This window comes from Equus quagga, chromosome 4 (genome assembly GCF_021613505.1).
Source record: "Equus quagga isolate Etosha38 chromosome 4, UCLA_HA_Equagga_1.0, whole genome shotgun sequence".
NCBI classification, from domain to species: Eukaryota; Metazoa; Chordata; class Mammalia; order Perissodactyla; family Equidae; genus Equus; species Equus quagga.
Genome location: NC_060270.1, coordinates 79893893 through 79917052, shown reverse-complemented (window position 1 = coordinate 79917052; position 23160 = coordinate 79893893). Strand labels below are relative to the sequence as shown.

Genomic DNA, 23160 nt, shown 5'->3' with positions numbered 1-23160 from the left:
TGGAATGGAGAGCACCTTGCAGAACTTGAGCAACTCAACTCAGTTTCTTCTGACTGCTTATCTGTTGACTCTTAAACCAACTCACTGCTTATTGGGATAATGAACAATCTTAGTGTTTTCTTTTATTCCTATCATCCACTTCTTGCTATTATGAAATGGGGATAAAATACTCACCACACAGGCCCATGAGATATAAAATTCCCTTCTTTCCAATATATATTCTGTATTTATTGGCTGAAAAGCCCCTGAAGTTAACTTCTCTTCCTATGAGGAGTGAGTGGGACACCGCTGGTGGAGAATATTTAAAGTTCTAAGAGATACTTACTCAGGCTATCTCAATTATAATTAGTGAATTTAGTCCCAAATATGCAAAGGCAGGTGAACTTAGCATTATGTAATCGTGGATATGTGCACCTGTGAGAAAATGTGATTAGCTGCTTGTTGTTGAGGTGGTGGGGGTGGCAGAGGTGGCTGAGGAGGTCCAGGCACTTGGGTTCTAACTGGTTGTTGAGTCATAGGAGGATTATACACAACTGGACTCCCATCTGGGTTTATGAAGGGCTGACCTGAAAAATTAAAAAAGGAGGAAAAAAATCGTTTACAATAGAGATTGAAAATAGGTCATTCTACTAACAATTTACAACACATTTCTACAATCTTTATTCACAACTCCAAAAGCCTCAAGTTTCTGAAAACCAAAAGATTTCCTTGGCTTGGGAAGCCAAGTCTGACATTACATGAGGTATTAATAGTCTTTATTTTTCCCACTTAGAGTAAATATTCAAAAGTTTTGCTGCAGTGTTTTACTATAGGGGTGCTGCTCCAGAACCTACTGAAGCCGTTTTATAGTACATTGTATTTTCCAAAAAACTCTGAATTCTGAAACACATTTTGCTCAAGGGATTCAGTTATAGGACTGTGGTCCAGTGGCAATGCAATACATTTCAGTTTGAAGAAAAACATGCTTCACTTGGGATACTCAGAAATTATTAACTGGCCTCTATTAGGCAGTGAGAAATATCTAATTTACAGGCCACACTACAGGTATTCAATAAATTAAATCTACATGAAAGTTAAAATGGTTGACAGTTTCAAATTTCAAATTGTGGACTTGACAGCAGTGTCCTTATTTTATGACTTCTAACTTGCAAAAAGTTGTAAATAATTTTTAAATTCTAAATAATTTCCTAAAATAATTTCTTTTTAATTCCAGTGAACTTTACTCATAGATAGGAGATAAAATTAGGGAGAACTTTAGTATTAATTTTGAGGCTTGTTCTTATTGCTTACTAATTATTGGGAGGATATATACACACACTTTTTTTTAGGGATTTGTTCTTATTTATTTCTTATTTTTCCTTCTTCTCCCCAAAGCCCCCCAGTACACAGTTGTATATCTTAGTTGTGGGTCCTTCTAGTTGTGGCATGTGGGACACCGCCTCAGCATGGCCTGATGAGCGGTGCTAGCACTGTGCCCTGGATCTGAACTGGCGAAACCCCCGGGCCGCTGAAGCAGAGTGTGCAAACTTAACCACTCGGCCATGGGGCCGGCCCCTATTGGGAGGATATTTTAAGTAACTAAGCAAAATAAATTTACTCTCTTTCTCTAACACATATATTCTGAAAAACTTTTTCTTTATTATATAAAAGTAGTATTTTTATTATGGGAAAATAACTGACAAATAGAGATCCAAAAGAAAATACGTCCCCCGAAATCTCATAGTTTACAATTTGGATACTTTCTTCCAGACTTTTTTCAATGTGTATATATATAAAGAGATTCAAAGATTAGTATTTTTCCTTACTATACACCAGATTATTTTTTAAAAAAGAAAGGGCTATGTGAAATAAACTGACCACTGACTATGATACCCATTTGGAATGGGAAGAATACAGAAGAAAATAAGAGAAATTTGACTGAATATTTGCTTAAAGTGCCTTCAAAAAATCCTTTCTTCTATGGTAAATCTCTATTTTTTTTGTAAACTGATGACAAATAATAAAATAATATTTGGGAGAGAAGAATACACTGTTCCCTTACTATCAAGTGGGAAAAGTCCTCCAAAATCAAATTACTCTCCTCAGTTTCCTGATAATTTATGTGATGGTTAGAGATACCTAAAAACAAGTCATACTGAGTATTTATTGATTAACAAATAATTTTGAAAAAAAATGGTAGAGAAAATTTGAGTGAAAGCACATTTAAAAGTAACTTAAAGACTGTCTAAAAAACATTGAATGAGTTGTAACGCTGCTCTCAAAAAGCCAAGAGATCACTTTTGGACTCAATTAAAATTAAGAATACAATTCAGTTTCAAGTAGATCAGTTTTTCACTCTGTCAATACCTACTCAACTGAATCTTTCATGTTACCAGAAACATACTAACTAATGTGTTTTGAATAAAATACAACAGGAAGTAAAATAGATATTTTCTCTTTTGAGGAAGATTAGCCCTGAGCTAACTGCTGCCTATCCTCCTCTTTTTGCTGAGGAAGACTGGCTCTGAGCTAACATCCATGCCCATCTTCCTCTACTTCATACGTAGGACGCCTACCACAGCATGGCATTTGCCAAGCGGTGCCATGTCCGCACCCGGGATCCGAAGCGGCGAACCCCGGGCCGCTGAGAAGTGGAACGTGTGAACTTAACCACTGCGCCATTGGGCCGGCCCCTAAGTCTATGAAGTTTTAAGGAAGGTTATCAAATGATTTAAGGTTGTTTTCATTATCTTACCAAACGATTGGGTTACGTTATTTTGAATAGAAACCAAGATTTCTTGTAATCTTTTAAAAAAATCACGTTTTCTTTATGTAAGTCATTTTTGCCAATATACATAATGAAATGTATTATGATTGCAGCTTTTTAATCTCTCCAAGGTTTGGTTTCCATATCTGTAAATGGGGATTTCACCTAACAGGGCTGTTAAAAAGATAATTAATAATGTATTTAAAGTATCTAACATAGTACAAGCCACAAAGTAGATGCTCAATAAATGCAAATTATCTAATTGCAAAGATTATGTGTTGTCAATATTAATTCATACTGACTACCTGTTTTCTTTTACTAACAAGATGTCCTTTTAGTATTTCCTCAGTAGAAAACAATTACATATTTAGAAGGACAATTACCTATAAGCTCTTTGCACTTCACTATATAATGAGTAAGAGCTCTTAACTTTCTCCTTCTTCATGAAATGCATACTATTTTCCCCAAGATAAAAATTGTTTTATCAAATAAAGCTCTTTCAAAGGTGGTTGTCTCATTTCTAGGAAACGAATTTTTTTTTTTTTTTTTTTTAAAGATTGGCACCTGGGCTAACAACTGTTGCCAATCTTTTTTTCTTTTTTCCCCCCTGCTTTATCTCCCCAAACCCCCCACCGTACACAGTTGTATATCTTAGTTGCAGGTCCTTCTAGTTGTGGGATGTGGGATGCCACCTCAACATGGTCTGACGAGCGGTGCCATGTCCGCGCCCAGGATCCGAACCCTGGGCTGCCACAGCGGAGCGCGCGAACTTAACCACTTGGCCATGGAGCCGGCCCCTGAATTGTTTTTTTATGTATAGTTAGGCCATTATTTTGGCCTCAAAGATGATGTCATGGATGCCACAAAAAATACTTTCTGATATAAATGTCTTTTAATATTTTTTAGCATAAATGTTTTTATTAAAATTCTAGGGAAAATGCTAATTACTCATGAAAAATTAAAAAGCTGACAACACATATACAGAAAATACATTTAATATGTATTCTTTAATTTTAAGATAATTCCTGATATCTCAACTGAAATAAACACCTTTTTCTGGATACCAACCTGTTTGTGGGTTGATCAGAATACTGCCAGGTGGTATGCCTGCCGCTTCCAAGGGAAGCAAAAAGAAGCTAGTGCTAGGAGGTGCGACTTGCCCATTTAGGCCACCATCAAAGGAAAGAGAACTATGAGTGCTGACAGTTGGATAGACGACAGGTGCGCCATGAGAAGACTGGCTGAGAGCTGTACCTGGAAGAGGCTGCTGGATGTGAGAAAGAGAGCCCGTGGATGACCCTACACTACCAGAAGACTCAGAACCTAGGGGAGGAGTAATGAAAAATATGGATTTTTTAAATCTCATATAAAAATGCAGGTTTCAAATATGTAACAATAAAATTCACATTGCATAACATGCAGTTACCACAGAAAAAGCACTGGTTATTTTTGATTTACTGTACAATTTTGCTTCCCCTCCCCACCATGAACAAGTTTAATAACAGCAAACTGATCACGTAAGTTGTCAGAGAAGTCATAGCCAAAACATGCAACTTAAGCAAGTTTATAATAACACCAGCCACAGACAGCCACAAAAAGCACATCACCCACATTCCCAAAAGGACAAAGTTATGTACATTTTACCTTTTAGATTAATACCTAGGAATATACAGATTATAATTTTCCCCCAGGAAAAAGAACTTAGCACAGCCAAATGCCCCAAACCTCTTATATCAGAAACCCCTTATCTATAAGAACACAGAAAGATTAAGAGTAGTGTAGAAAATAACAAAAATGATAAATTCTTTATCAAGAGAAACAATTGTCAAGATTCATTGCAGAATTTCATTTTCAGCTCATAATCATAGCATCTTACTAAAATGTAAAGTAAACTTTCAATTTTTTATCAAATCAAGGGACAAAGAGAGCATGAAAAATATTCCAAGTACTTATATTAGTATCAGCTTAAAATTTATTTCTCACTGTACTCAATAAACTGATTTGATAATTTATTTTTAACTGCTTTCGTGCCTGCAATCTATTTTATTTTCTATTACATTGAAACTGAAAATGTCACTGACTTTCAGTATAACAGGTAAAGGTGGAAAATCAGACAATGAAAGAAAGGAAAAGATTTTGAGGATGTATATAGTTAATTAGGTTTTAAGTAAAAATGTTGACTCAGATGGAAAATCAATCAGTTAATGAGTGAAATAAACAAATATGATACACTATACAGAGTGTCTTCTGAAGGATAATTTCTATTTTGAGTTGTGCCAAAATGACTAATGACAAGAACTATATAAAAGATCTTTTTTCTTATTAAAAGAGTTAAATAATATTTCTTTTCATCTCTGAAGATAATACAGATTATAAATAGCACATGTTCTTCAAATGTTTTAATTTGGCAGTGTGTCTAAATGATTTTCCCACAATTCATGAGTAGTTTTTTTCTGTTAGGATGACTAAGTGGCCATTTTTCTAATAAATTCCCATTAGGTACAGATGCAAATTCCTTATATTCACAAAATTTACCTATCTTTAGCAATATTCTATCATATACACTAAGACATTTTTAATATCGACACTGTAAGTTAAAAAGGTGACAAATACCAATCAAAGCCTTAACAACCGAAAGCACTGACTATAGTCAAGAGCTAAAAAATACTGTCACCTTCAAATACACATCTCTCCCTTCAATTATAATCTGTACAATACCGTATCTGTACAACCCAAACAGGCTAAACAGAGAGTGCCTCTTCTGCTGACTTTCATGCTCATTTTGGGATAAAAATAAAAGATCCTTAAAAGAGATGTGAGCTTCTTTAGTATTGAAGCCAGTTAGTGAAAGTGAAAAGAGAAATGTTATGAGCCTAAATGTTACATACTCTAAAAGCAAAGAAGCTAGGAGAATGAGTATGTTATTAAAATTTCCACTCATTCATAATAATTCCATCATTCTGTTTTACTTTAGTTTTTAAATTCCTCAAAAACTCTTCAGCAATTTTTTTTCTTTCTTTTCTTTTTTTTCTTTTGAGGAAGATTAGCCTTAAGCTAACATCTGCTGCCAATCCTCCTCTTTTTGTGGCGGAAGACTGGCCCTGAGCTAACATCCATGCCCATCTTCCTCTACTTTATATGTGGGACGCCTGCCACAGCATGGCTTGACAAGTGGCGTGTAGGTCCTCACCTCGGATCCAAACTGGTGAAGCCTGGGCTGCTGAAGCGGAATGTATGAACCTAACTGCTACGCCACTGGGCTGACCTCTCTCAGCAATTTTATTTATTGTTTGAATGACAAATGAAGAATTTTATCATAGAAAATGCAATCACTGTTAAGTAGTCCTAGGTGAGAAACCATGCCTTTCAACTATAAATAAGCAACAAAGAATTTCCAACCACCTCTGGACACTCAAACATGAGATGACTTTTCATTGAACCAGCCTGATTAAGTTTATGTCACAATAGAGGATTCTTATTTTAATTGATGTTTGTACACTGCTCTCTCTCCCAAAGAGAATGAAACCCAAATATCAATAAACATATTACCTCTTAAGTATTTTGGAGGTGCTCAATGCACTGCTGGTAGGAATTCTGTATCTTAGGATAATTACAGAAGCCACATATGATAAATAACGAGCTAAGACATTAACGAAACAAATGTTTTGACTGCACAGTTCCAGACAGATATTTATACCTGTTTTTGAAAGCCTGCCTATGCTTTTGCTGCTTCCAGAACTATCACCTCTTGTCAAGACTGAAATTCCACTGAAGCTGCTGGCTTTTGTTACAGCAGGCTTGAAGTTTCGGAGAGAGCTATCTGAATCCGTGCTGCTCCAGGGTCGTGGTTCAGAGTACTTCAGCTCATTCTCAGTGCTGCTTTGATGGCTATTTGCTGATCTCCCGGAAGCATCTTTATTGACCCTGTAATTTAGAAATAAAACTTTGAAAAGCTAATCGAGAAAAAGGCAGAGAATAAAGAAAAAAATGCTAAATTTTTCAAGACTGCATGAGAACATGCTCCCAATACCTAAATATCTGGCGCCTCTGCTGGGTACTACTAGCATCCTCGTCTTGGAGTCTGTTGGCATTTTAATAAGACATTTTTATTTTTATTAGCATCAGTCAGACAGTTACCAAAACAAATGTTAAAAATTCCCTTACCTTTTGTCAATAATATAATTCTCTTGGGAACACAGGGACTAAAAAGAAAGAATAGATATAAAAAGTTGAGCTTTTGTCAGATACATAATGCCACCTGTAAACAATGATGACAATAAAAATCATGCGTAGTAATATTCAAAAATGAACCCATTTTCATTATTATATATTCAAGGTATACACCAGTCTGTGATTTCACTTTACTTACTCGACAAATATTCTGATCACCGGTGCTTTTGCCCGTGGCTGTAGCAGTAAACAAGCAGCTATGCCTCAATGCAGCTTACAGCCAAACTCTTCTGGAGCTGTTAACCCTAGCTCAGGCAACCATCATTTTTCCTTGTATTATTACAACAGTCTTCTAACTAGTTTTTCAGCTACGAGTTTTTGCCCCTTTCATCCAATGTAAACAAGAGAAGTCCTAGCAATCTCTCTAAAATGTCTTTCTGATCCGATCAGAATCTGATCACTCCTCTTCCCTCTTTAATTGCTCCTTGATGTTCTTGCACAGGGGTCAGCAAACTATGGCCAGCCACCTGTTTTTACAAATAAAAGTTTTATTGGAATATAGCTACGCCCATCATTTACGTACTATCTATGCCTGCTTTCACATTAAAAAGGCAGATCTGAGCTGTTGCAATAAAGACTGTATGAAAAAGCCAAAAATACTTATTATCTGGCCCTTTATAGGAAAAGTTTGCTGACGTTTGCCCTAGTTAAAAGCCCAACCACCTTAACTAGCTTTCAAGATCAAGTCATCTGCTTCCTGCTTATTTCTCCAATCTAACCTTTCCTTACTTCCTGTGTCACACACACTATAATCCAACCACTCCGAATCTTTCGACTCCTCATGTGTCAAGTTCTCCTTTATCTCCGGGCCTCTGCAAATTCTGACCCTCTACTTGGAACACTTCACTCCTTTAGGTCTCCTCTGAAGAACCTAACTGTCCTTCTTTCTCCTCAATTTTGATGTATGGTGCTTCTGTGCCATGTCCCATTATTTGTGGTGCTTCTCTGCTGTGCCGCCTATATTACCTTTATGACTCTACACAAATCACCATATTGCCATTAGCTGGCTACTCAGCAAGGGTAGAGACTTCATTTGTCTTATAAACCAGATAGAGAAATACATCTAGCTTAGGCTCTGAGTTCAGAAGACCTGGGTTGAAATCCCAACTTGGGTCATTTTCTAGCTGTATGATCTTTGGCTAGCTTACTTAGCTTCCTGGAGCCTCAGTTTCTTTATCTGTAAAATAAAAATAACAATAATATCTACCATATATAGGGTTGTTTGGGGGATAAATTATTATAACTGTCCATGAATATGTTCTCCAGTGCCCAGCACAGCACCTACTGTAGATGTTCAATAAGATTTGTTGAATGAATATTCTGAACTCAACTGGTAGTCTAGATTTTAATGTTATTTGTTTTTTTATACAGAGGAAATTTCTGTATCTGGCAGTGTCAACACAAATTACATACATTCATATATCCTTGAAAGGTGCCGAGTACTGCACAGAGCAGATATTGGTAAGACCAAACTAATTCTCTTCTCAAACTTATGCATAAAATAATTGGCCACTTAACAGATCTCTTTTGTATAATCTCTTATAAAGTGGAAAACAAATATTAGTCTAAAATTTCAACTGGCTTTATTATTTATTTATTTTTTTGTGAGGAAGATTGGCCCTGAGCTAACATTTGTGCCAATCTTCCTCTATTTTGCATGTGGGACCCCACAACAGTGTGGCTTGGCAAGTGGTGTTAGGTCTGTGGCCAGGATTTGAATCTGCGAACCCTGCGCCACCAAAGCAGAGTTGGTCAACTTAACCACCATGCCACTGGGCTGGCCCCGAATTAGCTTTAGCTTTATTTTAAAAGAAACAAGTTATTTATCAAGAAAAACCCACTAGGGGCTGGCCCCGTGGCCGAGTGGTTAAGTTCACGCGCTCCGCTGCAGGCAGCCCAGTGTTTCGTTGGTTCGAATCCTGGGCGCGGACATGGCACTGCTCATCAAACCATGCTGAGGCAGCGTCCCACATGCCACAACTAGAAGGACCCACAACGAAGAATATAATACAACTATGTATCGGGGAGCTTTGGGGAGAAAAAAGGAAAAAATTAAAATCTTTAAAAAAAAAAAAAAGGAAAAACCCACTAACAAGTAGGACTTAGAGCACATGACTTTGCAGACAGTAACTAATGTTCTACAAATCTCACGTCTGTGAGAATCCTGGAAGAAAAAATATTACACAAAATATCTATTCAGTCCAACATACTACTCCTGTAGTCTATCTGCTTCCCACGTCTGAAAAATTTATAACGCAACGTAGTATTACATAAAAAGCTATTAAATTATTAACATGAACAAGGCAGATCTCAATATTTTAAAAGGTGACTTTATAAGTAACACATGTAGTTAAAAATAAATGTGATCAATAGATTAGAGGAGCCTCTATGATGCAATTAGCATAAATTCTAACATGAAGACCTAAATATCAGTCAGTACATACATCTTGGGAAAATATTCGGTCTCTAGCTCTCTGGTACTCTTCTTCTCTTTCTTCTATAGATTTGCTTCTTCTGTCATCTTTCAAACGTATTCTCATCTAAAGAAAAAAGAACAATTAATTCTTGGGAAAATGATTTGCTAGTATAAGTCCTGCACTTGTAAAAATACTCTAATTGTGCTAGATTACCTGGTTATCATCTTTGTCAAAGCTAGAGTTATCTCTCTTGAGGATATATCGTTTCTGAAAGTCTTCACCTTTATCATCCTTAATATGTTCATTAAATTTCTGATCAGGTCTAAAAAATACCCAGGGGAACAAAAAAGATAATACATAATATTTAGAGAAAAGTTAAATATAATATTTTATGAAAAGTAATAAAAACTATCACTCACTAGTGCCATTAATAGATAGTTACGTTATCTCACTTACTCCTCACAATAATTTTATGAGAAAATATTACCTCCTGCATGTTATGATTGAAAGGCCGTATGAAACACAGTGTGGGCTCTGGCATCAGAATGCTCAGGTTCAAATGTTCAGCTTTACCACTTTCGTTGCTTTAGGATTTGCACAAGTTACTCAACCTTTCTATTCCCTAGTTTCATCGTTTGTAAATGGTAATTATAGTGTACCTACTTCATGGGGTTGTTCTGAGATGAAATGAATTAATAGATGAACAAAACTTAATACAGTAAACATTCAGTAAAAGTTTGGTATTATTACAAATATCACTAAGAAAACTGAGGTTCAAATGGCTTAAGCAACTGTCCAAGGTCAAAGGCCTAGTGCATGACCAAGTCATGGCTGGAGCTGCGGTACGTACGACTCAAAGCCTGTACTGTCTCTTTGCATTGCTCTAAGTCTAAGAAAAAATCTGGGATAATGAAAAAAGTATAGCACTGTATTTTATGTTATACTCCTAGAGTACCCAGTTTGATGTTATATAATTGAAAGTAATCAAATATTTTTATTTGATTTAAGAGAGTACTTCAAGATGCAATCAAGTGACCAAGAATTCTTAATTACAGCAGGGTACATTGAAGCAAGTTAACAAAGAGAAGTTCTTTTTTGAGGGTCAATTTTGTAACCTAAGGTAATGATTATGAAATCTCAACAAAATATTTTATGGCTGACTTGGTCTTTCCTCTATGGAAATGTGGCAAGATCTACTGAGATCCAGAAGACAGACAAGATTGTGGCCCTTGGAAAATCACAGTTATGTAAAATTTCACTTTCTAAATATACTTTCAGCTTTAACAAATTAATTCATTCAACACGTGATTTAATACCATCCTATTATAAAATTAGAATTACTCTTTTAAAACAATACATAAAAAACATATTTACAGGCTATAAAGAAAGTCTAATTGAACCCCTAAGTAGTTTTTTTTACATATAGTTTAAATATATATTATACAGTCACATATTAATTATGAATACCTCAGGGAAGTTTCTAAACCAAATAATGACATTTTTAGCAATCTTGACCAGATATTCCATTACATATGGTATTCAAGTAACACTTCTGAATATTTGTTTTAACATAGTGAGTTTTTAGTAAAGTATTGTATCTACCTCTCAAAGTATGCAAAAGAAGATTTAAAAATGAAAATTATCTAAGTAAGCTGAAGTAGATCTCTATGTTAAAATATACTTAGATAAGTGAAACAGAGAGTAGATAACCACATAAAGCCATACACAGAACTAAAGAGAAAAATAAAAAGAATAAAAATAGTTTCATGATCAAACTGATTAGAAAAAGACTGCTTTCTTTAGGAGTTTGAATGATTGTCTATTTAGTCTGACAACGGCAGTATGTTGTTATTTCTGTCACATGATCGCCCCATTTACTTATAGCAACTATTTTTGTTAGTTGTTTAAAGTCACATTTTCTTATTCAAGGAGTTTGTACTTGGGTGAGAGATTATTGTTCCAAAGTGAACTATCAGGTTTAACCAAGGGCCTAGCAACTTTTCTAAGAGCAGCTGGATTCCCAAACATCAAATAGCATTGGCAGGCATTTCAGCTAACCTTAAGACTGTCTTACCTCTTTCTTTTATAGATGCCTGAATTTACTGCCCTGCAATCGCCACCTTCCCGCTCCATTGAGACACCCCAGTGGGCACCGGGTTGTTGACATCCACAACACTACTGGTTCAAGGCTGGAGCGGGTAATCTGCCTATGAGGAAAACGTAAGTTTGTTTTTATTCAGTGTGGAGCAGATCTCTAAGGTTTTCTGATTTACAATCTTCTTCATGTTCCAGAAGATATAAAATAAGAATACAGTGTAACTTCAATGATCCGAAATGACTAGTTATAATTATGCTATTGATCCATTCTTCAAGTACATCATAAACATCTGTTTAGCTAAACTTTTGATTACCTTGATAAAGAGAACCCTAAAGCTTTGCGACATCCATAGCATTCAAATAACTGAGGTTACACTGTATTGAAAACCTTAGAGAGTCACCAGTCAAAATGTTAGTCAAAATGCCTGCTAATGTACATGTGCTTGGGTATCCAGCAGCTCCGAGTAACACTGAAAGGTACTGGTTAAATGATTTAGAGCTCAATTCACCTTCCGTCCAGCTAATATTTAATGGTCACTATTCTACTTCAGCCATGACATAACTAACTGGGAAAAAACTAATTGATGAGGATATTTTAAAAAGACTAAAGGTCAGAAAGAGGAAAATTAAATCAGATTTACATTTGCAGGTAAAATTTAATCCCTAAGGAAAGGTTCAAAGACATCTATATTCATTAATTTAAGTTTAGTCGTAGCAACAACCATTTAAAAATACATACATCTATTTAGTTGACAAAATACTATTTGAAATGGAAGAAAATCAACTTAGTTTGAACAAACCACATGGCAGCTATAAGGTGTAAGGGCCATTATAATAGAAGTGACATAAGCGAATTCAATATAACCACGCAAACAGAATGGTTCATAGATAAGACCCTGAGAGAAGTCTACCTTAAGAAAGCTAGAAAAATAATGAACTAAAAAGCATTATTTATGACACCTGAAGTTGACTGCAGCTCATTACCACAGATGCATTGCTGCCACGTGTGAGATTGATACAGAAAATGCTTTTGATAAGCAAATCCCTACCAAAGTACAAATTTTAGTTGAACTCAACAAGCTGCTTTAGGATTAGCTTTACAAATAGGCAGAAGAGGTGCTGTGTCCACGTTACAATTTTAGATGCCTCTGCCTTGGGGCTTTGCCTCCCAAAGACCAGCACTGACAATCTATTTTACTAACACTATAAAGCTATCACTTTTTAAAAAAGATTTTATTTTTCCTTTTTTTCCCAAAGCCCCCTGGTACATAGTTGTGTATTTTTAGTTGTGGGTCCTTCTAGTTGTGGCATGTGGGGTGTCACCTCAGCATGGCTTGACAAGTGGTGCCATGTCCATGCCCAGGATTTGAACTGGAGAAACTCCGGGCCACTGAAGCGGAGCACGTGAACTTAACCATTTGGCCATGGGGCCAGCCTCGCTATCACTTTCTAAAGCAAATGTCTCCTCCTATAATTTTCCTCAGCAAATTTTATGTAGCCCAGAATGGGGACACAACATTATGGATAATACTGTATTAACCATCAGTCCTACCTTCTTGAGATTTATGGGAGAAATGGGGTAAAAACACAGATGGAAAGAATGGTAAACTGATAGATTAATTAAAAGTAAGCGTGTCAGAATTTGCCTTTTTTTTTTTTTTGGGGTGAGGAAAATAAGTCCTGAGCTAACATCTGTGCCAATCTTCCTGTTTTGTATGTGGGATGCCACCACAGCAATGGCTTGATGAGCGGTGTGTAGGTCCATGACTGGGATCGGAACCTGTGAACCGTGGACTGCTGAAGCGGAGCACAAGAACTTAACCTCTATGCCACGGGGCCGGCCCCACTTTTTTTTTTTTTTAAACAAATTTCCCTGACGTTGGGCATTGCTATCTAAATTATATTAGTTTAAAAATCCATGAGAATGGTTATATTACTGATATTATGACCTTCGAGGGTTTTTTAAAACCAGTCCTCATTCATCTGCCTTACTTCAGTCTAGACAGGTGCACTCTGTATCTAGTGAGCCAAATGTATTTTTTGGTCCTATCATATAGGACCATATGTTATTATGAAGCTTAATTAGGCTGCTAAAACATGGAAAACCTCAGAAGAAAGGTGCTATAGAAAGGTAAAGTATTATTACACATATAAATAACATATACCTGCATTTCTGTATACTTACATTCTTGTATTGCTAGTTTTGTTGACTATGACGGACTTCCCACTTTGATCAACGTTGTGGTCTAATCCAAAGTAAGCTGCTACTCTGTGTAACAGCATCCTATGGTAAGATGTCATTGGGGGGAATTTTTTACGTGGAGACCTAGAAGGAGAAGAAAAACTAATTTAGTAAATCAAGGAGAACGGTGATGACAATTTGTTTTCTTGTTAAATATCAGGACTTACTCATTATTACCAATGAAATCTAAAATTTCTTGTTCCAATTTCAACAGCATCATTCTGTCCCTGAAACAAAATATGAAGACTCTTATATGTAACACTTAACACTGAAATAATCATAAATGTTGAATTTATACTGCTAAATTTCTTTTCCTAAAAACACATCAGGAATATCACAAGCTTGATGCTAGAATAGTTACATGCTTTCTAAAGAAGTAATGTTCTAAAAGAATGAAAGATAACATTTAAATTTTTTATTATGGAAAATTTCACACATACACAAATGTAGAGAGAATAGTGTAATGAACCTCAATGTAACCATTACCCAACTTCAACAATTATCAACTTGTGGCCATCCTTAAAAGAGAGATATTTTGATCTGCTAAGTATCACTATATTGGAGCCTGTTCTGCAAATAGATAATAACCTCGTATTAGTCTTTACTTCCTTACTCAGTAAGCTGAGAGGTAGCAGGAAAACAGACATCTTTAGTTAGGCTCATGATTTTGTTATGCTGAACTCCATAGAAACAGTACTCTAAAGAACATGCAATGCCAGCAACGACAGGAATACTCCTATGGGAATCCAATGCTAGTCTATAGATAGAACTATAGAAGAAAAGTATGAACTACATTACTAACTAACTCAGGAGAAGACTTTCAAGTCATTCCGTAAATTGCTACTATATATTTCTAACACTTTGGGAATTTTTCCCATAAAAGTCAAAATGAACCAAAGGCCTCCAACATGTAAAATAAACAAGGACTCTAGGGAGTACCTGCATGTGCTCCTTTGGACCACTAGGGTCCTACTACTTCACGCACTTAGAGTGTAATAAATTCATGGTAGCATTCCCCAAAGGACCTCCCTGCTCACACACCAAGAACACGGCTCAAGAGCGTATTCCTGCACTCACTGGAAATTTCATGTGCATGAGAGAAAAAAAAGAAAACTCATATAATGTTAAAGCTGGAAGTAGCTTTACAGATCATTCACTCCTATTCCTGAAATTTTACAGATCAAGAAAACTAGCCCAAGAGGTTAACGTTTCCCTCCCAAAGAAATTCCAAAGTAGATCTTCTCCAATTCTAACAGAGATGACAGTGCCCCCTGCCTAAGTCACCTGCAAGTCTACACATCAGCCCTGAGTTTGATCCTCCCTCTACCTCTACGCAAAAGAAGTCTCAGAAAACCGAGTAATATTTCACCATACTTTTTAAAATATTAGTTGAAAAATCAAGAGAAATACATGCCTACATGGTGATGTCAAACCCAAAGCTAACAGCAGGATTACATTTTAACAAATCTAGCAACATTCAATTTTGCCCCCAAACCTGATTCTCCTTTAGTTTCCCCATCTCAGTAAGTGGCACCACCTTCCACCCAGTATATTGTGCTCGAAGCATTTCTGGCCCATTATAATCCGTTTTCTAACCCTCCTATGCACTTAATTACTACTGCAAATTTTATCTACCTTCTATCCATTTTTCTTCTATTTCCACTGCCACGACCTTGGATCCAAGCGATCAGGATCTCTAGCTTGACTACTCCAATAGTAGAATACTGTCTCTCTCTGTTCTTCCCTTGTTTTCCTCCTCATCTATTCTACCTGGAGCATCCAAGATCTTTCAAAAACACACGTGACCACACATCATTGCCTTGGTTAAATATTTATCACAGGTTTCCCACCGCTCTTAGGTTAGAACTGACAATCTGTAACGTGGCCTAGAAGGCAGGCATGGTCGGGTCTTTACCTACCTCTTTAGCCTCATCTCCTGCCCCTTACTCACAAAACTTTTATCATCTCGGCTTATCTCTGTACTTGCCAAGCCCCTTCCTTTCTCAGGTTCCTTGAACGTGCTCTTTCCTTTGCCTGGAACAACTTATCATATTCTTTCTTAAAACTTGTTTCTTTTATACTTTTCTTTAATAGTATTTATCACAACTATCATTATATAGTTATCTGGACTCTATATAGAGGTGCTCAACAAATATATTTGCATGGAGTAAGTTAACCAAATTATTTCATCCAGAAGGTCTTTTAACATTTATTTTCCTTAAATTCTAGGGGGAGGACAACGAATTTTTACTTCATAAGGTTCCCCCATGCAAAAAAATTATTTATTTAACTATAAGACCTCCTTTTCTTTTAACTCTTTAGGGTCAATTTATCTTGAGATGATATAATTTTCAGTAACTTTCCCGATACATTTTATACACTTATGGTAGGAAAAAAAAAGGAATCCGAGGCAGGCAATTTATTCAGCGTTCACGAAATGGTGCATTTAAATTGGTTTCCTGTGTTTTGAGCTAAACAACAGGCATACGATATATGAAATGCTCTTCAGTGAATGTACTGCCAATAAAAAGAAATTTCTGTTGTCTCCATGAAAGAAAACAAATTATAACAATTTTACTAGCCATTGATACAAATTAAGGCTTTTTTCTTACTTTCACATGTAGATCTATAGATTGCAGAGGACTTTCTATTATTATCTTGACCAGTTTATTTAAATTAAGTTCCCCTGCTTCGTTTACTAAACTTTTAGTTACTAAAAAGTAGAACTTGTTAGAAAAATAAGGCTGATAATTTCCTTAAGTTCTTAAGATGTACACTTCCTGCATTTTATCCACTATAGCTTAGTCCAAGCTTCTGAATTTTCAAATCTATAATCAAAGTTAGATACTTTGGTAATGGTCCTAAGTTAAAAATTAATAATCCTTTATAGAAGCACTACATATAGGACTCTAAGAGATCCACAAATTACTTTTCTTAAGGCATAAGGTTTAGCACATGAACCTAAAAGTCATCACACTTATTGAAATTGTTATTATATAACCTTTACAAGGAACCAATACATGCTGTCTATTATTAAATAATAAAAATAAGGATCTCAATCAAAATGATCAATAAATTAGGGGTTGGCCCACCGGCATGGCGGAGTGGCATGGCCGTTAAGTTCAGGCACTCCACTTTGGTGGCCCGGGGTTTGTGGGTTCGGATTCTGGGTGCGGACCTACACACTGCTCTTCAAGCCATGCCATGGTGGCATTCCATGTACAAAAAATAGAGGAAGACTGGCAACAGATGTTAGCTCAGGGCCAATCTTCCTCAGGAAAAAAAAAGATCAATAAACTACTGCCTAAAGTTAAAATGAAGAAGCAACAATCTTTTAGTTATCAGTGTTCTAGTCATTACACTAGAACTAACTTTAGAGAAAGTGTGTGTAGCTAGTATACCCAGTGGCAAAGAAAAAAGAAGAAACCAATAACACTTCCATCTGACCACCCCCTTCCCAGTGTTCCATGTGATCTTGGTCAAATATCCGTAATAGATAAGAAATAAAATTACTTAAACCTTATCTCTAATAAAAGCAATTTTAGAAAGTATTTCAAACACAGAGCAATTACACAATGTTCCCCAGAACAAAACAAATAACTTAAAAAACATCCATTCCCAGGATTAATCCATGGGGTTGTTCCCCTCCATTAGAGATTTAATACAGTTACCCGTATTATCCTTATGTCTTTAGTACATATGGAATGTACACAAAATGAGTATAAAATCAACACAAAAAAGGGTACAACATCATGTCAGTGAGTGTAATCTCTATCAAGAACAACTTCAGGTTCCTAGGTTCTAAATTCAGTAATGAGTAGTTAGTGTAGCCTCTGAAAATATTTCTTGCAAACAGGAATTCCAGATAAAGTATTATTTAACATCTGAAGTGAGTTTATTTACTGGGCTGAGAAGAAGCTAAAGATGTAACGATATGAAGAAAAATTTTGAAATGAAAGGTTGACTAAATTTTATAGCACTAAAAATAAACCTGCTTAACATCTTGAAAGCTTTAGTGGAAATCTGCCACATTTCTGACTAATTTCGTAACACGTACATCTGGTAATTAATTGTGTGTTTCATTGAGGGAACACTGAGCCATCAAGGAAGCAAATCTGATTTCTCACAAAATTCAACATCAGCGACATTTCCCAATCCACACTGACATTAGTAATAACTTATCATTAGCCACTACATTAATTATTCACCTATATATTAATTTAAATAAAAACATATACACAGAAGGAATAAAGTACTGATACATGGTATAACACGGATGAAGCTTGAAAATATGATAAGTGAATGAAGCCAGTCACAAAAGACCACATATATATGATTTCATTCATATGAGATGTCCAAAACAGGGAAATCAGTAGAACCAAACTAGATTAGGGCTTGGGGATGAGAAACGTAACAGCAAAAGAGTGCGGGATTTCTTTTTGGGGTGATGAAAAAGTTCTAAAATTGACTGTAGTGTTGGTTGCACAGATCTATGAATATACTAAAAACTATTAAATTGTACACTTTAAAAATGCATATGCAGATAACTTAAAAACTTCTGCATTTGTAGAGGAAAACAGAGAACTGCACAATAGAAAAATATTTTAGAAAGCATAAAAATAGATTTCTAATCTTTGTCCTTATTGATGTCTCTCCTACACATTCAGAAGAAAGAAAAATTCTGCCTGTTTAGGATCCTATCTCGTTTTACTTAAACTGGCTATGTATTATCTACCTTCCCTGTTATTCCTCAACCCACTAAGTTGTGCTTCCCACCATCCTACACCAAATGAAGAGGCTTGTTAAAATGGCCAGCAACTTCCTAGCAATCTAATGGATTGTTTTTGGTACTTCTATTTTCATCTCCCTGTTATTTTATTTTCCATGAAACTATTCCCCCCTGGCTGACTTCTAAGACAAATGCCCTCATGATTCTTCTGATATCTGTAGGACTCAGTCTCTTCTTCTTCTCATCTACCTTTTAAATACTGTCTTTCCATAGAATTTTGTCTTGCCATTTATTTCATCTCTCTGGGTAAACTCACCCATAGCAAGCTTCACCTCTACTGATGATTCTTGAATCTGGATGGCTCATTTACTTGAAAACCAGAGCCTTTTTACCTTCGGACAGACCTCATCTCCCGGCTTTCCATCAGGCACCTCAAAACCATACTTATTTATGATACAACATGCCCTATTCTATCAGGCTTGCCCCTTATTTACTTTCACAGTTAATGGAACTATCTGTCAGCCCAGCCAGAAACCTAGTAGCTATTTTCTTCTACTCTATTGCTCCTTTACCCTTCCATATCCAAATGATCACCAAGTTCTGCCAGGGTATTTCCTAAATATCTTTCAAACGTGTCCTTTTCTCTCTATTCTTCTCTATGGTCTCCTATCCACTCTTTCCTTATGATCTTGGCCTCTCACTGCTGAAATAACCTTTCTACAATGCAAATCCATTATGGCATTACCCTATTCAAAATCCTCTAATTATTCTTCAATTTAGCACACCATACTCAGTATTTCTCAAATTGTGCACCACTGGCATTTCAAGTAAGACTATTTTTCATTGTTGATCTTACAGATCTTTTTAGCATCCCTGGCTTTCCAGTAGTACTCTACACTCACTGGGACCCAACACCCCAGTGTGTTGGTGCTATCCTAGGTTGAGGACAACTGGATATGATCTGTCTTCATACCTCACCAACACCTTCCTCACTACTTTCTAGAATCAATGCCATATACTTCCCTGCTAGAGCCAAAGTGCACAATCTTGTCTTTCCTTGGATATACCACTTCTTTTCTCACACTACCATGCCTTGGCAATGCTCTTGTCTCTATCTAGAATGCCTTTCTCATGCTTCTCTGTATGGACAGTTACCATTTAAAGCACTCTGAATTCAAGACTCAGCTCAAGCATTACCTTTTCAGTGAAGCTCTCCCAAATCCTTTCAGTGTTTTGATAGCACCTTGCAAAATTTCTTTTACAACATCTATTCTATTTTAATTATATATTGTGTGTTTTTCTAGCACAGAGACAGTGAATATTTTAGGGTTAAAGATTATATCTTGTTCATCTTCATATCTACAATGTTTAGCACAACGCTTAGCATATGCTAGATGCTCAAGGAAAGTCATGCAGAGTTGACTGTCTTCTTCCTCAACCATATACATATACTCCTTTAGCTTCTATTACAAGGAGAACACTTTTCATTTTGGTGGTTATCCTTTTGGGGTTTACGTCAAATGTAAAAAAGAAAATCAAGATGGGACTGAACACAGTAAATCTTGAATGAAAACAAAGGTCTATCCTGAAGCATGTGATAAGCCTCAGAGAGACTGAAGAGAGCTGTTCACGTTTTCTTCTATGGGCACATACCCAATGAGATTTTTATTTTTATTTCAATGTACGTAAAATAATCAGCGCTCTGGGAGGCTAACATCTAGGAGAGTTCTTGACCTTGGAGTCTTCTACTCCATGAAAGTACTGGTCAGATATTTTGTGGATAAGCCTTCTGGTGGGGAGAATGCCTCAAAGGTGCCAATGACTTGCCAAAAAGTTAAAATCTATCTAGCACCCGGGCAACACAAAGGATTTCACAATTAGTTAAAGTAGTGACTCAAATAAGCACCTTAAAAATCTTTGGGTTGAAGGTTTATAAACTAAGCAAGAAGGAACAAAAATTCTGCATTTAACTAAGTTCAAAAACTTGTTATAAACGAATACGCCATGTTCTTATTTGGTTGAGTGTATTATCATGAGATACGTTTTTCTCTTACTTTCATTATCAATGATATCTATCTCAATTAAAAGTCAAAATATTTTGGTGATTCTGTATTTCCCAAAATTCCTACAGAGAGTACGAATTATTTTTATATCATGGCGACATACACAATGCAAAAAGATATTTATACATGTGCATATAGACCAACAACATCTTAGCCCTAAGAAACTAAAATGTTTCTGTGTACTTCAAATATTGCAATCTTATTCTAGTATCCTAACTCAGTAATAAAAACATATAAAGCAAAACTACGGTACTCTAGAAGCAAGGTAAACCTTATAAATTTAATTTTTACCTGGGATTGTTTTTTAATGTATTTACTAAAAATTCATGTAGATCTATGCCAGTTGAATCAGTGTATTCTTGACTGGAATCTAAAAAACAACAACACAAAAACCCAGTATAAAGTTGTTTGAAAACAAATCCCTTTCCCTTTTACACATGATGCATATCTTAAATAAAATGAGATGTCCCACATTGAAAAAAACTAACAAAGTAGGAAAAGGGAATTGATGATGAACTCAGATGACCACAATTTTTCTACTCCCATATAACGAGCATGACATGGGTTTATATAACTGCATATACGTGCACATTAAAAAGAAAAACTCTCAAATGTGCCAATTTAAGTTACTCTGAATTCTTTAAGCATTCTTTTATATACTCACCATAATCCTCATGCTCAAAAATGCCTCCTTAAGTGAAAAATTAACAGCTTAGTTCAGTTACGAATATAAGTGGAGGCTATAATTTGGAGGCAGATAGAAATTTTAGTTCTGAGAGATTATTTATTTAATTAGATTTGATCACGTCTATCACCTAAGGCTTGCTTTCAAAAATATTTTTCCATATTCATGTTTATTTCTTCCCCTCAAATGTATTATCTTTCTGATGTTCATAATACTGGTTAACATAACTGGGTTTATAAATTAAAAAGCATTTTTATAGGCTTGCAATGCTAGATGAAGGTGAAGTCCCTTAAAATTTATTATAAAAGATAAACATTCTGGGTTTCTAGGAATATTCTTACAGGATACTGAATATTTTGGCATCAGCTCTTCGTATCATAAGGAATTAGAGAAGACTAATATTTTTAGTGGAATCAATATTCAAATTATAGTGATTCCATTATTTCAATAGGAGTGACAGACCAATAAGAGATGAAGACAGTTATCTTCCTCAGCGACTCTGGCATGTATCGCAGTTTTTTGGCTAAAGCATCTTACTGATGTTCAGAAATCTTGCATCATTTTGCCTAGATGAGCAAGTACTATCTTGTCCCTTCAGTCTATTCTGTATCATTTTTTAATACAGATATAGTATATATAATTATTCAAGGTGTAAAAGATGGAATTATCGACGATGAAACGAAAATTTTGTTTAAAAAACAAATAAATTGCAAACCTCTTGATAACATTTTTCTGGGCAACTTATCACTGGCTTTTTCTTTTTCTGCTTCATCTTTTGAGGGCTTCTCCTCTTTTTCAAATGATTGTGTTAACTGGATCTGAATTTTCTCCTGTTGAAAGGTACAATCAGTTATTAAATGAAAATACAAAGTGATTCAGTTAATACCACATATTTGTTATTTTTTGAGTAACACATGGAGAAAAAAGGAGAAAGATTTTTATTTTATTCAATAAGATTCTTCAAACTAGAGTAACTTAAAAATATTTTTACCACTTTTATCAAAGCCTTGGTAAGAAATGTTAAAATTAATGTTTTGAGTTGACTATATCGAACAAAACATATCCCGAAAAATTTTTCAGATAAAATAAATGCTTTTTATAATAGTTTAAATGTATCTACTTGTAAAACCTCTGGAGGACCAGAACCAAGGACCTTAACCTATTTTTGCAATGGAGATGCCTCAGTCAAACAAAAGCATGATGCATCAATCATGACAAGAGGAATGTGTGTGTCAACACTTAATAAAAAATACTTTTTTGAGTATTCATTATAATCTCATATTCCCCTATTCTTTTCCTATCCAAAACTTCAAGCACAACTTTTCCAAAACCAAATCCACATGGCTTTGATTATTTCCTATTTTTATTTTTACTTATCTATTCATTCATTCATTCATTCATTTATTTTTTCAAGGAACATTAGCCCTGAGCTAACATCTGTGCCCATCTTCCTCTACTTTATATATGGGACACCTGCCACAGCATGGCTTGATAAGCAGTGCTAGATCCTCACCCAGGATTGGAACCGGCAAACCCTGGGCTGCTGAAACGGCGCGTGGGAACCTTAACTGCTACGCCACTGGGCCCGACCCTGATTATTTCCCATTTTAGATTTATATATCACTGTTCCTCTCTCAATCGCCACAAATTTGTTTTAGAAAGATTTCAAACAAGATTGTTTTCCTTCCTTATACGTAATATTTAAATGTAAAGTAACCATATCCTACAAGACTGAAAAGGAAAACTAATTCTACATTTCATTTTTACAACAATTTTATTAACATGCATTTCGGAACCCAAAGGAACTACTGGAAATTAATTCATAGAGCCCAAAAAGGTAAAAATCATGTAGCTCTGTTATTTAGGCAAAGCTATAAAGAAAGGCAGAATAACTTTCAGACCATTTCTACTAAGATAAAGTGTAGCCTATTTTTAGACTAAATTTTATTGT

At 35.5% G+C, this 23160-nt stretch overlaps 1 protein-coding gene across 11 annotated transcripts in view; it reads right to left on the bottom strand.

The window, feature by feature from the left end:
• R3HDM1 (R3H domain containing 1) overlaps positions 1-23160 on the bottom strand; it is a 180952-nt gene that overhangs the window by 71903 nt on the left and 85889 nt on the right. For 4 of the 11 annotated variants that reach the window (XM_046659030.1, XM_046659032.1, XM_046659033.1 and 1 more), the window contains 11 exons: positions 21925-22039; positions 20816-20894; positions 13900-13959; positions 13676-13816; positions 9607-9715; positions 9421-9516; positions 6911-6948; positions 6777-6827; positions 6444-6670; positions 3815-4069; positions 415-566 (listed from right to left, as the gene is read on the bottom strand). In XM_046659030.1, the coding sequence (XP_046514986.1) occupies positions 415-566; positions 3815-4069; positions 6444-6670; positions 6777-6827; positions 6911-6948; positions 9421-9516; positions 9607-9715; positions 13676-13816; positions 13900-13959; positions 20816-20894; positions 21925-22039 (1323 nt within the window). Of the gene's footprint in view, positions 1-414; positions 567-3814; positions 4070-6443; positions 6671-6776; positions 6828-6910; positions 6949-9420; positions 9517-9606; positions 9716-11467; positions 11595-13675; positions 13817-13899; positions 13960-20815; positions 20895-21924; positions 22043-23160 lie in introns of those variants that run through there. The other 7 variants (XM_046659035.1, XM_046659038.1, XM_046659036.1 and 4 more) reach the window with 5 other exon arrangements.